The sequence below is a fragment of the Styela clava genome, chromosome 3 (assembly GCF_964204865.1).
Source record: "Styela clava chromosome 3, kaStyClav1.hap1.2, whole genome shotgun sequence".
In the NCBI taxonomy this organism is placed as follows: Eukaryota; Metazoa; Chordata; class Ascidiacea; order Stolidobranchia; family Styelidae; genus Styela; species Styela clava.
In genome coordinates this window covers 9,268,212-9,284,812 of record NC_135252.1, presented here as the reverse complement: position 1 = coordinate 9,284,812, position 16,601 = coordinate 9,268,212, and the positions used below count along the sequence as shown (strand labels likewise).

General features: G+C 31.5%; 3 protein-coding genes across 3 annotated transcripts; all 3 read left to right on the top strand.

Annotated features, from left to right (window-relative positions):
* Positions 1-13: 13 nt before the first annotated feature.
* Positions 14-4,614, top strand: LOC120341928 (uncharacterized). The gene is made up of 6 exons (XM_039410529.2): positions 14-214; positions 923-1,063; positions 1,357-1,419; positions 2,167-2,373; positions 2,623-2,769; positions 3,120-4,614. The coding sequence occupies exons 1-6, from the start codon at positions 14-16 to the stop codon at positions 3,270-3,272; spliced, it is 912 nt and encodes a 303-aa protein (XP_039266463.2). The 3' UTR covers positions 3,273-4,614.
* Positions 4,615-4,763: 149 nt separating this feature from the next.
* On the top strand, positions 4,764-9,544 carry LOC120341932 (uncharacterized). The gene is made up of 6 exons (XM_039410532.2): positions 4,764-6,204; positions 6,642-6,782; positions 7,244-7,303; positions 7,821-8,015; positions 8,565-8,693; positions 9,309-9,544. Exons 1-6 carry the CDS (start codon positions 6,013-6,015, stop codon positions 9,456-9,458), a joined length of 867 nt encoding a protein of 288 aa, XP_039266466.2. The 5' UTR covers positions 4,764-6,012; the 3' UTR covers positions 9,459-9,544.
* A 2,685-nt stretch (positions 9,545-12,229) lies between these two features.
* LOC120341929 (uncharacterized) lies at positions 12,230-15,602 on the top strand. Its single transcript, XM_039410530.2, has 6 exons — positions 12,230-12,448; positions 12,905-13,051; positions 13,425-13,487; positions 13,564-13,761; positions 14,346-14,492; positions 15,005-15,602. The coding sequence occupies exons 1-6, from the start codon at positions 12,236-12,238 to the stop codon at positions 15,143-15,145; spliced, it is 909 nt and encodes a 302-aa protein (XP_039266464.2). The 5' UTR covers positions 12,230-12,235; the 3' UTR covers positions 15,146-15,602.
* The last annotated feature ends 999 nt before the right edge of the window (positions 15,603-16,601 follow it).

Below are 16,601 nucleotides of genomic sequence, written 5' to 3'. Positions count from 1 at the left end.
AGTGAAGAAAACCATGGGAAACGAAACAGCTGCGGATATTACTGATGAATATCAAGATATTCGAAAGTTTGCATTATTTGCTGGAGTAGCAGCTGTGATAGTTCTGTATATCCAACTGCTGCAGAATCGTAAATATTGGATTAACATGGAAGTTTGCCTTGGTGTAATGTATGCCCTCTCTTTTCCATTTTCTGGAGTGCTTTCCCCATACTTCGTAAGTCATATTTATAGATTTGATTGATACTATTTACTTTGTCGTTTTACCAACAGAAATATAATGATACTGGAATAGAGATTAGGAATGATGCATCAGTATATTTTGACAGTTTATTTCTGCAGGTATATTCTTGCTGGAAGCCAGTAATTTTGAACTTAATCATTGTATTATTTGTATATCATTTTGAGTTCTACAAAATAATACTAGGCACAAGTACTACTAAAAACTAGGTACTACATGGATTGCTTCATCATTACCTATCCTTATAGGGTATTCATAATATTAGAATGTCTGTTCTTATTGAACTACCGGATAATTTTTATACACTTATCTCACAATTTTGTTCAGATCTTAAATCAGTTCCCAGATTCTTAAAGTTTGATACTATTACAATAATAGGCCTATGTAGTTTTTATTATTTCAGACATAGGCGCTAATATATCTTGGCATTTTATTATTCTGCTTCGCCTAATCCCCTTCTTTAAAAGACTTCATTTAATTACCTAATTTGTTACTTGTTTTACAAATGAGGCATTGTAGTAAATTTTTTTTTAAAACTATTGAAAATATTCAAGTTCTTGGTGTCACCAATGCTTTTTATTCTGATTGTTAAAAACATTTTGCTCCAGGGATTTCATTAAATCTAGATAAAAAATTACTAGCTATTTCGTCGGCGCTCAAATGTTACAAAATCTTGATTTACAGATGAGAGAATCTGATGCACTTACTGTTTACATGTGTCGACTTCTGATCATTTCTTTTGTTGCTCAAGCTTCGGCAGTCTACTTGACACAAGAATCATCAGATCGTACTGTACCAGTCGCTGTTTCAATTACAAATATATTGGTAACTTGCTTTTGTACTATAATATAAATTATCAGTAAATTCTGAAATGTTTAAGTTTGCTTCATATTCCAATTCTAGTTTGAGATATGATAATTTTAGCGTTCTAAATAAGTGAGTTTTACTTTACCAAACCTCAAAACTGTCAAGTATCATATTGTCCAGCTTGGGATTAATGAAAAGCTTGAAATTATTTTACATTTCTTATCCATTCATTATTAAACAATGTTTCGTTATACACGTCATAAACTGTATTTTGCAGTCATAAAAAATGTATCATTTTTTTTATACTTCAGGGGCGTGGTCCTCTTCTCATGACTTATTTTGTGGCTATATATACAGACACGTTCAATGTAAATGTAAGTACCGATGCTTATAATGTTACAAATAAAATGTTTATTTTGTTTTGTAAGAAATTTTGAATAAGATAGCAATTTAAAAATACAAAATATTAGGTGTTATAATAAAATAAAATTTAAATATTGATAATAATATAAATGCCTTCAAATGTGGATCTCTTATAATGGAGATACCCAAACCCAAGTTCTTATTATCCGAGATTTATGTATTCTTCGAATATATACCTGGGTGATTAGGGGGGACTGAGCCAAGCTTTGGACCTCTCCCATCAATACATGGGTGATTAGGGGAAACTCTGAGCCAGGCTTTGGACTTCCCCCGTCAATACCGGAGTGGTTAGGGTGACTGAGACAAGTTTTGAATCTCTCTCGTCTATACTAGGTGGTTTAGAGAAGTGAGCTAAGCCTTGAACCTCTCTCATCTATACCTGGGTGATTAGTTGAAGCCAAGCTTTGAACCCTCTTCGTCTATAGCTTGGGGATGAGGGGGATTGAGCCGAGCTTTGGACCTCCTTCGTCTTAACAAAGATATACGTAGGTTGGAGGAGTGGGTTAAATTTTTTTGTGTCTCCCTAAACAAGAAGATTCCTGGACTTTGCATCACTAGACTTACTTTCAGAATGTTGAACTGGTGAATGTAAAATGATATCATGCTTTGTTCATATTTTCTTGATTTGAAACGTTTATTATAGTAAAAAACAAATAAAGTAATACATTGACAACTGAATGCAGAAATCATATTTACAGCACGAAATATCAGCTTATATTGATACAGCACAGACTGCGTTGTTGCTCTTCGGTGATATATATTTCATGGCAAAAACCAAAACAAGACAATACAGAAGTAGAACTGTTGGAGATCCGATCAGTTTTCATCTGTCCATAGATGCTCTTCTTACATTTTTCATAGGTTCACTGGCACTCGGATTTCCAGATATGTTCTGCTCCTTGGTGGTATGTTTGATGACGTCTTTTCTTGCATTTGTTAAAGTTTATATAATGCTGTTTACATTATCATATTAGATTTCTTACTTTTTCAATGTTCACCCATGTTTATTTACGAAACCTATATTCGTTTAGCAACTATAACTGTTTTATATAGCAATTAAAAATTTTCCAAAATTCACGAATTATGTATCATTGTAGGATATATAAAATATGTGAAATACCACTACATGAAAAATGGTAAATGATTCTTTTTAGAGTCGTGGATTTCAGTTGCGTGAGTGTCATTTCTTCACTCTGAGGGGAGTTGCTGTTTTGATTCTCTCTGGTTCAATGTTGTCGTTTGCATCACTTTGCTACAGAGATGATAAAGATGCCGTGAATACTCTGAAAATTAAGCTTGTGGTGAGTGTAAAGAGAGTTAAATACTAAGCATAGGAAATTTAACATTTAGCATTTCAATTCTCATACGATTCAAATCTTCAAGCGTCTGAACAGGTGAAACAGAAATTCAATACCAAGTGTGTTCCTGGATTTCTTCATCTCTCTGATTTCTTAGCATAAGAACTCATGTTTGTGTGTTGTGTGTATTTACTTAGTTGGCGGTTCTCTGTTTTACTCTCAATGGTCATGTAATTTGACTGTGAAAATTATAAAAAATCTAAAATAGTGAAAATGCCAATACTTGTAATGTAATTAATTATGTAATTAATAATTAATAATGTAATTAATAAATTACTAAATTTTTTTCGCAGGTTTACCTCCCAGCTTTGCTCAATGCTCTTACAAACATGCTCATAGATAGCCACTTCCGCACCTATGGACATGCTGCTATCATGGTGGGAGTAATGGGTGGACTGGCCATAAATGCCGGTTCCGTTGTCTACAGACATGGAAAAGAAGATTAATTGATTTTCCTCTTCAACATATTTTTTTCTTTGAAGTCAGCAATTTTTTGCAAACTTGAATTTTTTTAAATTCTTTGGAACAAATACATCATCACAGACATATTTTTAATGTTGTGTCTACTCCGAAACAATCATGTTTGCTGCTATTTGATATGATAAAAATTTGCATAACATTTTTGTCTACCTTTATCAATTTAAAATGTATACAACTTGATACATGATACTGCTTTGTTTGTTATATGCTAGGAATTTGTAGTAAAATGGACCAAATATCCCTTTTATGAGATATATAGTTTTCCTGTTATCTTATCATGTTAACTTTTATGTACTCTATAGTTAAGTGTTCACTGGATAAATTAAATCATTAAAATTTAGAAAAGGTGTGAAATTGCCCTATCCAACAGTTATGTATTCTTATTTCTTGTTGCATTTGATAATTTTATTAAATCATATGAGACATGACAATTCATTTCACTTTAGGTATTATTTATACATAAATTAGATACTGAAAGTTTGAAGTTTCCAATAGAAAACAGCTGAAACAGTGCCATGAATACGTTATTAACATTATTTGAATTGTTTTGTTTTCAATCAGGGCCAAATTTTATAGCAAATTATTTTGTTTCCAATCTTTCATAATTCAAAATTTCACTTGAATTAATGGCACACATGGTACATACATATCATGCATATCCGTTTCATTCATGTTATGTTGTATATTACTAGGATTTTGCTGGAGATTTGATGAAAAATTCATTTTCATGTTGTTCACAAAGTTAGATAATTTTGTAATGTTGACTTGAACGAAATTTTTTTAATACTATTTTAGCTGTAATGAAATGGCTCATTTTTAACATTTAATAAAGGAAGGAGTTTCTGCCTGAAAGTACAGCCAATTTTACTAATAAAATATAGTTAGTTAAATAATAATACAAGAAGTTCAAATTTGAAAACCGTTATTTTGTGTAAATCCATGATTTTTGTATTGTTGTATTATTCTTTTAACATTCAGCACCAATGAAATTATTTTTAAGGAGATTTGTTTCATTTTATAACTAACTAATCATTGTTCAAAAACATTTTTTACAAATAGTATCAGGTTTTGATTATGCACCTATTTTGTATTTTTGTAAAAAATATTGTCAACCAACATTTGCTGCCAATTGTCCTTTTGTAACGTTTAAAAAAATGATTTTGCCATGTTTTGGTACTCTACACTGATTTCAGTTTGTCAAATTTTAGATTTTTTTTAGTATAATCATATACCCAAATAACCCAAGGTATCTTCTAGTACAGTAGTAATCATTTTCTAATTGAATTGTATTACAGATTTATAGAAAAATAGTTAGTAGATATATGAATGAAACAATTTCAAGGAAAACCTACAGTATTAAAATATTGAGGACAGAATTTGATAGCAGCAGAAGAGTTGAATTGATGAAGATGCGTGGCAGTTTTGACTTATACAAGTTGTGATGGTTTGTTTCCATAAATTTTAAAATATTTATTTGTACATTGAAGATATTGTGACAAAGTATGATCGTAACTCAAGTAAGATAGTAAAAGTATCTCAGTCACTAAAGCATGTCTCTCATAAAAATTAGACAACATGAAAAAATGTATTTCAATTTCCTTGACCGATTTCACCTATTAACCTTTTCCTGTACCTTATTATATTAACCCCATCAACATTATTTGTCATACTGATGAGTGATGATAACACATTAAAGGATCTCCTGGTTCATTCAGGATACATTTGCTTCGCATTTGTTCAGTATTTAAAAACATTGTAAAAAATTGAAACATTGATCATGTAAGGTGTAGAAAGTTGGTGATTTTTGAATTTTTAAGTTATGTGGGTGTAAATTAGTATGATATTAGGTCAATAGGGCCTACTCAATATTTGAAAATAATAAATATAATGATTTTACATTAAGATTTTCACATTAATCATGATTTCCTTTCCACATTTACCATGAATGATTGTAATATGCAAAGCAGATTCTATTCCTTGATCATAATCATAAGTAATGTCTCACTTCTGAGTGTTCTGACAAATCTTATTAAAAGTTCAACCAAATTTTGATATCTTCATGTGGCTTCAATTGACGCATCGCTTCAACACATTTTAGTGTGTTCATTGACAATGTGATTGATATTGATTGAACTAGAATTCTGATAAATGGATGTGTGTATAAGACCCTGATAAATCTATTCAGAGATTACCGGTAGTCGTGATGTAACTTATCATGCACAAACAAGCTGATATGAAATTGTATTCTTCACTCTGAGATTACAGTTACTATTTAATAAGTATTAAAACTGTATTGAGAAGCCAGGTATGAAATAGTGAATACAAATTTCTACTGCCAAAGAAGTTTGAAATTTTCTCATATTTATCAATAAAAAGTTTTCTTTTGTTCTTTCCACATCTTTTTAATAGGTTCTAAACAAATTTATTGAACCTCAGTTTCATTGAAGTTTAATGGAGTACAGACTGGAATCAACGATTTCAGATAGCTTTTAGCTTAATATTACAATGTATTCAGATAGATATTTCTGCTCTTTGCTATTGGTAGATATGGTGTATGTATTATCTAAATTATGAAGAGTATTATTATTTTCGCTTTTACTAATTATTTTTGTCTTTACTCAGGCAATTGATAGTTCTATTTAAGTTTTTAAATTTTGTGTAAATTTCAAATTTTTACAAAACTTACAAAACTTCGGAAGTATCAAAATGACTGCACAAGGTAGTGATACATCTAGTGGTGAATGTAACCAGATGTTGATGTTTCTTACATCTGCATTTGGGTTCATTCTATATGTTCAAGGTGTTGGAAATCGTCAGAGAACTGCCATTGTAGAAGGTTGTTTGGCTGTGGCTTATGCAATTCTTATTTTCTTTCCAAGTGGATCACTGTCATACGTTGTAAGTTTATTTTCTATTTCGTTACTTTATCATATGGTTAATAATTAATATGATAGCATAATTGAGATTGAGTTAGTTTCGTAATGGATATTTCACTCATATGCTTCTTTGGATCTCTGTCAGAAGACTCATTGCCATTGCCAAAGACTTGATCATGTTAGTTGAACAAATTCAAGTAAGTTTGTTAACCTTGGGTTAGTAAGTTTGGTAAAAACTTGATGTATGTAGGCGGTGAAATGTAGCACCATGCTCAGGCAAATGCTTTGATTACTAGATCTAGCTCACACCATATATTATGGGAATTCATTTCAAGTAGGGCCATATATATTCAATACTAAATAAAAAAAAATCACCTGGATCATCAAAGCAAAGGAAACTATTTTTGTTGAATTCTTCATTAAGATATATCCTATAATCTATCATCAATTTCTTTTTAGGTATCAACCACAAACAATCTTCCAATCTGTGTTTTTCAACTTGTTTTTTCATGCTTGCTTGCACAATCAATTGCTTATCAAATAACCAGAAATTCAGTCCAGCCTGAAGTCGTATTCAGTACAACTGTCGTCAACATTTTGGTTTGTTAGTTTAATATTCTCTCTAATACTAATGTAGATATATTTTGAAACAGAAAGATTATTTCATGTCTTTTCAGGATACGAAGTTATCTTTCTGTATGGAATGGAATTCATTCCTGAAATAACAATTGGATCAATATAAGTTATCCAATCAACAGTTCTGTGCAATATTGTATTTCAGTTTTGTTTATTTCTTTGTACACACCTTTGACATAAAATGGTATTGTGATGCTATATTCATTTTGTATTGTGATATCATATTTGTGCTAAAATGACCTGCACTTATTGAGATTCTGAATACCGCAATATTTGTGTGACTAAACTTAACTTAAAATCCTTTCTATAAATCTTTACTATTTTTCACATACTTATGAATGACAGATTCCTTTACAAACTTTGCTTTATATTTAAAACATTGTTCTTAATGCTTTCTAACATTCGCCCTATATTTTCTTCTTTAGACTCGATGCTCCCTGATTCTCTGTGCTTTATATGGGATACAGTCCAAATTTGTATTGAATGTAAGTATCTGTATTAGACGTAGTTTAGGTTTACAGGTATAGTATCAATTTTTTCAGAATTACAGTAGAAATGTCCATGTCCACTAATCTCCAATGGTTACCAATTTTCATCAATAATTAGCTAAGCCTAAATATCTGTGAAAAATCTTACTAGAGAAACAACCTCTTCAATGTGATGACCCTTCTGATGATTTTTCTAGAAATTGTGGACACTTTTAAATAGAAGACGATACCCTACCTGATAAAGGATGTGCTATGTCAAGAACTTTTTGTATGGATAAGTTACTCAAAAACAATAGAATTTAGAACTCTCTTAGTGAGCAATGAGCATGATTAAATGACAAATTGAGTAATTATTTTGAAGGAAATAATGATCTTGTGTAGCACGATCATGTAATTTCCATTTTGGACATTAGGTAATTTCATTATGCTATCACTGCGATGAGGTATGAACAAAAATGTTCAAATGTAAATGCTGCAGTTGTGTGCTTATATATTCGTAATATATATATTGCAGTTGCCATGTATGCTGACTCTAGTGATATTGCTTCCTCTGGTGCTTGGAGATTTTGCTCACCTCTTCTCAATGTCATCCAAGTCGTACCTTACAATTGGAGATCCCATAAGTTGGCATGTGTCAGTTGATGCTATGTCAACATTTTTCCTAGGATGTTGTGCTCTGGCGTTTCCTGACGTGTTTTGTGAAAAGATGGTAAATGAGATTTATACTATTTTATTTGTGTAAGCATATGTTGCTTTATTATGATGACAGGAATAGTTATATGCCCAAGAAAAGTCCAATAGTTTGTTTATTCAATTGAAGGAACCCAATCACGCTGTCACTAGTACTGCTGATTATACTGCTTTAGAATAATGTCGGCAGTGGTCGGCAAACTGCAGCTTGCAAGGGACTGCAGAATAATGTTTTTGTGGTCTCGCTTGACCTCCCTTTTGATGCATAAAAACAAAATGGGATCATTTTTTTTATCTGTGCACGGATATATGCTGTAACAATAGCTGTTGTACGGCGTTTATTTTGTCAGTGATATGTCGCTGACTTGTCAAAAGTGCTTACCGTTGGTTGTAATTATTACAGAAATAGCAGCTGCGGCTGCTGCATAATTTGAAGCTCAATGTGGCGATTGTTCATAGGCAGAAACTAGTAACTGCTATAATCGGAATAATGGCATTTGATATGAAAATGAGGTTTTCTTGCTCAAACTGAATATAATACATAAATTAATCTAATCTTCAATGTTAGACTGAATCGGCTGGACTTCTCACCAAAGCTCTTGGTATTGCGGTTATTGGACAATCCTTACTTTCATTTGCATCTTTATGTTTCCGATCTAGAGAAGATGCCATTGCAATACTGAAATCAAAACTAGTGGTGAGTTCAGATAATGCTTCTACTTCAAGGTTCTTTTGTTAATAAATGACTTATTCACACACAGCATTGTCATTTGAATATTGACTTACTTCATCAAACATTTTGACACTATTTGTGAAAATACGGTTATACTAAATATTAATCTTTCCCCAGACTTGGCTGTTGATGTTACAACTTTGAGCTATGTTTTCTAACTATAAAGTATTCTTTTGAAGTATGGTCTTGTACAAATTACCAGATTGAATCTAATTTTGTGGGTGTAATGGTCAAAGCATTGTTAATCGTAGTATCGCAGGCTGGCATCTCATGTTCATATACCATGCTTACCACTTACCCAGGGTGTGATAAATTTTTGGTAGTTTCTGGTTTTTCCAAAACAAGTAGCTCTTCTTATATCGATAGATATCAGTGGATACTTGTACAGGGCCTTGTTATGAGCAAATTGCGTCGGAAGCTGTCATATAAGAAATGCTACATGTTTGATTTATCACACTAACTGTATCAGAATATTATTTGTACCTCTTTGGGGTAGGCTTACTCTGATCATTTCATTGCCTACTTTTGCATTTCAAGCATTCAATTTGATTACAAATTTTTTGGTTTATTATTATACAGATGTATGTGCTGTCCATGTTTGTTGTACTGGTTAGCGCAGTCAATGACAAAGCATTCTGGAGCAATGGTCATCCCTTTTATTTGGTTGGCACATCTCTTGCACTTCTCTACAATGCGGGATATGCGCTTTCAGAACATCGAATGTATTGAAGAAATCAAGCATCAGAATTGTTAAATGCTCATCCCAGGAATTGATGTTTTAGAATTTTAGTCTCTTCCAGTAATAATGTATCCGTGTTTTGTTCCTCACATGCTCTTTCTTGTTGCAAAAAATGAATAATAGTATCAATAGTTGTAGAAGTGTCTCACAATATCTGAAAGGAAAAGTTTTCTTGAATTCTGATTTCCTCAACTATTTCAGAAAATGATTTCGGAATTTTTTTTTCACAATTTCTCATTCATCTGTGACACTATGCTAAATTACAGTCAAAGTATATCATTCATACATGAAAATATATAAATGAAATAAATTTGAATTTCTTTTCATTTTGTAGAACCATAATTATCGAAACAATTTGTTCCTGAATATTCAATTGGAATTATCACTACTTGCACTTCATTTACTTTTAACCACAAATATAATACTATTTAAAGTTATACATTTCATTGTATGGTATGCTCATATATGAGTGTTTCACATCAGAATTTCTGAAAATTTGATATAATTATAAAATAAAAATTTATTACCAGCTCATTATACAGTATCTTGAAATATAACTATGGTAATGTTTGTATTTTATTTAATCATGTTGTTTTTAATTGAGGTTGCCATTCTCAGATTTATAATGATTTGATACTCAAAATTTTGTTGAACACTTCTTGTATTTGTAAGATTTATAGAAAATATGTATGTTTATAATTAACTTTTGGAATCAAATACTGTTCAAGCCATAATCCAATCCACAATTAAATAATGCAAAAACATATGGTATCTGGAAATGGCACCCCTATTAATAATCTATTTATATTATGTGCAGTTTTTGCACCAGAAATACGGTACCACATGAAGTTTTAATGCACTGTCATATCTTGTCCTATTTAATTTCATTAATTTTATTGCCGCAATTTATCATTTCACTTGTAATAATATAATCACTGTCATAAAGTTCATACATATCCATGCAATGATAGAATTTAATGTTATTTTCTATTAATTAGTTCTGTGAATAACTTTATCTGTGAGTCACTAATGTCTACAGTGTTAAAGATAATTTGTGTTTAAATCATCTTCCTTGACTGTGTTAGTTTTTTGGTATAATGTTGAAAATATAACCATTATTGAAATATGTGTTTAAATCATCTCACTTGACTGTGGCCGTTTCGAATAATATTAATAGAATTCAATCTTATTATTGAAGATATGAATAAACTGCTTCATAACAACAATAAATTTGAATTAAGATTGTGTGTAAATTTCATTTATACTATATATTCATCAGTTCGGATTTTCTGTCATATTTTGTATTGACAATCCATGTTCAAGTGTTACTCAAACATATATAAAGAATTGAGTGCAATTTCGGCATATACTTTTCACTAAACTTGATAAAGTTGAATGCTCGAACAAGTTATTTTAAAGATGGTACAACATTTCTAAAAGTGAAATCTCTTTTCTTCCAAAAATATTTTACATACAATATAGAAGGAGTATTGAGAAAAATTATTGCACCATATAATCAGTCAACATTTTCAATTTCATTTAAAAAAACAAACACCTTCTTCCTCTAGAAATGAATTATAGGCTCTGTAAATGATTGATTTTCGCACTTTCTATGAAATATGCTTTTAATTTAATATATTGAACAATCTACTTTTCCATCTATTTCTGATTTTACAAATGTTTCTAATGAATATCAGTATTGTTCTATATTAACTACCATAATTGAATTTAGCCAAGATTACCTCATTGATTGTTTTTCTACCTAGCTAATATTTATCCCCGCGGATGAACTGTGTTGCGAAGTGGATCAATCCTGTCTTTTCTTCTTAACTATAATATATAGTTTGTTATAATTAATTGTACTTTTCTTTTCTTTCTGCAAACATTATCGATGGATAGTGTTTCAATTTGGAATAATGAATTGAAGAATTATTAATAGCTACTAGTTATTATTCAAAAGATGAAAGCTTTGTTGATTGCGCACGCCTATTACCAAAACACTCATTCGAAAGTTTATTGATAATCAGGAATAGTATGTGGTTGGTGTAACTGCTCTCAGTAGCTTTGTACTTTTTCCTTCAACTTGGAACTGCCCTAATTTTTGTCTGAAGTATTCAATTTGGTCAGTATAAATGGCCACTAAACTTATTCAATTGCTGAATTTCATGAACTCATTTCTTTACTGCCTGTTTATAAAAATATTCTCGTTATTAAGAATTTGAGATTTTTTATATCAAAATCAAATGAAAATCATTGTTCGGCTCAGAAATCAGGAAGTGTTCCGAAGTTTAATGTGTTGTTTTATAAAACATGATATTTTCGATAGAAACATAAGATGCTGGTAACTCATATTGGAAAATAACAATCTGTTCAATTTCAAAACTGCATAACTGTGAAGTAACCATAAACCTTGTATTGTTATTAAGTTAATCAAAATGTATGATGTCCTGAACCGGCTGATGTTTCTACTATAAAATCTCGAACTGAATGCCTGATTACTGTCAGTTAGAAATAATTTGATAAATGCATTTCCATATCAAAATTGGTTTAAAATAATATTAAAATGTTATGATTTAGTAGATTAATACGGAAAAAAATTATCCGATATAAGCAATTTTATTTTTTGCTTCCATTTTATGCATGTTTTTTGCACTTTGAAAATCCATTATGTCTTATGCACATTTCATTTTAAAGTATAATATAATATGCTTTCATATCTAAAATATATCATTGTTATCTAGTTTGTTGATCTAATAGCCTAAGAATAATGGTGAATATAACTGAAACATCACCCGTGATGGCATATGCTTTGGAGTTCCTACAAAGCCATCCAGTAGTTGGTCTTATACTTTTCATTCCAATTATGATATTTTACCTCATTCTACTATTTGATCGGACAAAATGGAGGAATTTGGAAATGTCTTTGGGAGTTTGCTACATCGTTTCACTTCCATATGCAAACAACCTTCTCTCAATTTGGGTAGGTTGGAATTTCATCTTATTCTATCAATGTATTTTCTAGATTTTTGACAGACTTTGTGTATCTGATTTATTGTACTATATCCACCCAACTGAGTTTCTGAGCTTTTTAATTTTCACATCCAGTATGCGACAAGCTTAGTAAAAAAATTATAAATTTAACAGAACAATTTGCCAAGAAAGACATAATACACATTCCATTCTAATTTTTTAGTTTGATTATACATTGTTTATATTATATGCTCTTGATATATGTTATCTACATAGTGAGTACTCTGTCAGTAGAGTTCTGATAGTGTGATTATAATTATGAAAGGTGTGACAGCTTTAGTAATTTGATATGGAATTAACTCGAAAGTCTCTGTAAAATTGTATTATTCTGAGTTTGAATAAGTTTATTTTGTCATTTACAGTCCTTTAAATACCCATTTAAAAATTCTCACCAATCATTTTTCAGCTGAATGGAGCTGAAGGCGATTCGTTGACAAAACATTTACTTCAGCTGATGTTACTGGCCATGGCGGTACAAGCATTTGCATTTTTCCTCACGGATGACTCATCTGATTCCGTAATCGATTGTTCCCTCATCATTACGAATATTTTGGTGAGTTTTTATTGGTAAATTTTGAATCTGAGGCGATCCAATTTGACAATAGATCAAAAGTAAATCTATTTCAATATCAAACAACCATCCAGCTGTGGATTTTTGATAATGTTGGACATTTTTTTCTTTAAAATTAACTTAGTAGTTACTATTTATGTGTCCTAAGATATTGTACTTCGAGTCATAACAGGAAAATGTATCGACCTTTGTAAACTAAAGCTTTAGCCTTTGTATAAGATGTCCCACACATGGATGAAATAAATCTTGAATACGATATGGTAACCAGTAGGCAATCCTGTCTGCTTTTGTCTATTTAATTCACCAATTTCAAAGTGCATATCAACAGTCAGTTCAAATATTTTCTTTTTGACAGAGTCGTGGAGGGCTTCTTCTATCTGCAGTTTATGCCATGCTGTATGTGAAAAGCTTGTCTCCAGTAAGAAAAATTTATTTTGCTAAATGTTGTATAATGCATTGTGAATGTATAATGAATCATATCCTTTTGTTTACAGCTTGCTTTGAAATTCGACTACGTGTTTCTCTCATTGCTAATGGTGGGAGACTTTGTTCATATGAGGAAAATTACCACAAAAGATGGTACACTGATATTTGGTGATTCAGTGAGATTCCATGTCGTCGTTGATGCTTTGGGAACATTTCTCTTGGGAGTAATATTACTGGGATTTCCAAGCATTCTGGCAGGACCCCTGGTATGATTTTAAAAGTGAATAGCATTCAATATTATAAAAACTTAGTACGGTATATTCTTTCAGAATGAGTTCTGGTAATTTAGGAATACTTCTAATCAAGGTTGTTTAGTTTAAGGATATGCAACAGAAACAACATCCGTTTTGACCACAACCACTTTATGGTTTTGTCCATTCAGTGACATCTGAACATTCACACTCATTCAAGTATATATGTCTACTAGAATAAAGCCTTGTTTGAGGCAAAGGCTTGAAAATAATCATACTAGCAAAATGAGTCATAACCATAACATTATGTTTGATTTACACATCCACATCCCACACCAAAGTAGAAGTGCGTTCCAGAAGTGTGTGTACCAATATGGAGGTGAATAATTTTGTTCGCCTACATCAAGTTGTGTAAATGGACTGAAGCCTATGGGCAGGGGGTATATTCACTTGGCTTACACAGACAGTCCCAGAACTTGTAATAGAAATAAAATAGGGAAAACCGAAATAAAATTATGACCTAACCCTACGGGAGTATCAAAATTATAACTGTTCTCTTAATGGTCAAATTTCATAATGAAACGATATTCCTTATTTAGAACCTCAGCACACCAGTCACGGATGTATGTCAAGTTTTCATGAGATCATTTGGATTTCAACTTCTAGCAGGATCATTGCTTTCTCTTTCCTCTCTATGCTACAAGAAGAATAAAGATGTAGCATCCATTCTCAAGTCAAAACTAGTGGTGAGATTCTTGGTAACTATGAAATCAACTCCACCTGTTTGTGAGTTATTTTGACTATGCATAGCTCCGCTTAACACACGGCTTCACTCTGAAACTGAATAGCTTTGCTTTATAAGGGGAGTTTTGAACCACCTAATTCTTGCAGTCCCTGTATTAAATTAGCTTCTCTACAAAACTTAGTTTAAACCGACTGCTTAAATATTTTTGAGAATCGTATACAGACATTTCATCACATGGACAATTAGCTTTTTCAATGCACCGACAATATAATATCTTGTCACAATGCTTCATGCTGCATATGAATAAATGTGTACGACAAGGTGCGGCCAAATCAGCAATAACCTATAACATCTTTGCAATTATATTGAAGAGGTTGGAAACCACTCAGCTAGATAAAAATTAACTGCTGTTATTAATATTATTGCAAAATTATCTTCCTATGGTGGTTTTAATACCAATTGTCAGTTTCGGAAGCCCGAGAAAAATAACATCCTCCAATTTTTCTGTTTAAGATTTATGTTCCTGCATCCGCCTTTATATTGTGGAATGCTTGGTCTGGATCAGCATGCATCATATGTTATCTCTGTGTGACTGGATTGCTCGCTATGAATGCCTTCATGGGAATACTGCAGGCTGGATATAAACAGGACTAAATTAATTTTTCCTATCTTTTTGTTTATGAAGCAACTACCACAGATATCTCAAATCAAAAGTTTCAAATTCTAATCATGGTTTTCTTAAATGGTGTTACCAATGATTTTTATATCATTTAGAGGTTTCTAAAACACTTTCAGACAAGCATTGTTTTCAGCATGTTTATTCACTACTGAAGTTTAATTATGGATATTAAAAAACAACTACTACAGATATCTCATATCAAAAGTTTTACTCACACCGAATCACGGATTTTTATAGTGGTGATACCAATGATTTTTATATCACTCCAAGGTTTGCAAAACCTCTTCAGACATAACATTGTTTTAGTATTTGTGTTCACTGTAGTTTAATTATTTTACCTATCCATAGTATGCAATTGTTTCTACACTATTACAAATAAATTCACTGTCTTCAAGTGTTGGTGTTATAATTCAATAAAACTTTACAATTGTATACATCGTTTCTGCTCTGTGTGTTTGTACAATGTTCCCTAGAACAATTTTCCTATTGTGAAATGCAACATGCGGGCAAGTTATTTACATAACCTCGTATCATGTCTAGGGAAATAAGTTTCAGAATTTCGAATCAAATGTCGTTTCGAAGCAATTACCGAAAACAATGGCCTCGTTTAAAAATAAATATATATAACACCAGGTGATTGCACGACACAGCGGCATTGTCTCGACATTGACTAAAGGCGATTATTGGCTTTACAGCTTTTCCAAGTCTTAACAGTCCAGGGGGTTGTTATATTTCACATAGGCACGGCCTTAGTGGAATCAATAGTTTCGCTTATCTTTTTTTTCGCCTTCTTGAAATGTTAGGAAGTTTTACAGATATGTACCTAATTATATAGATAAATGACCTATATAATGTTATTATAATAATGACATAATTTCTTTTAAAAACATGGATTTGTTATACTTCCCTCACCATCGTTTCCTTTTATTGAATTAGGGCGCAAACCGTTCTAATGCTCATTTCACTGGCATTCATCATTCGTATGCATTTTGAAGACTAACACCATACATCCGGTATTGTTTGCAAACATAAATTCATGTAATAAGTAAATATGCATTTGCATACATATTTCTCTGTTGTATTGGGTACTTGATTCATCCATTTATTTATATTAACTTAATTCTTCAAGTTTATTACTTTTATTCAATCACAATTTACGCTACAGTTTTTCCAAATTTGAAGAAAGTTAACTATAGTGTGATGTTATCCTTATTCGGGAATCAAATTTCGAAACGTACATCCCTAATCATGTCTTCCTTCTATCGTCACCCCAGTAAACTTATTCTATGGTGATGTGGGTCATCCTATCCCAAGTGAAGCCCCCTAACAAGCAACAATTTGACGGGACTTTTCATCAGGTCTCTACTAGTCAAGATACAAAATTTCAAGTCCTATTTGTAGTCTTGAATTTTTTCATCCTTCAAGTGCTGC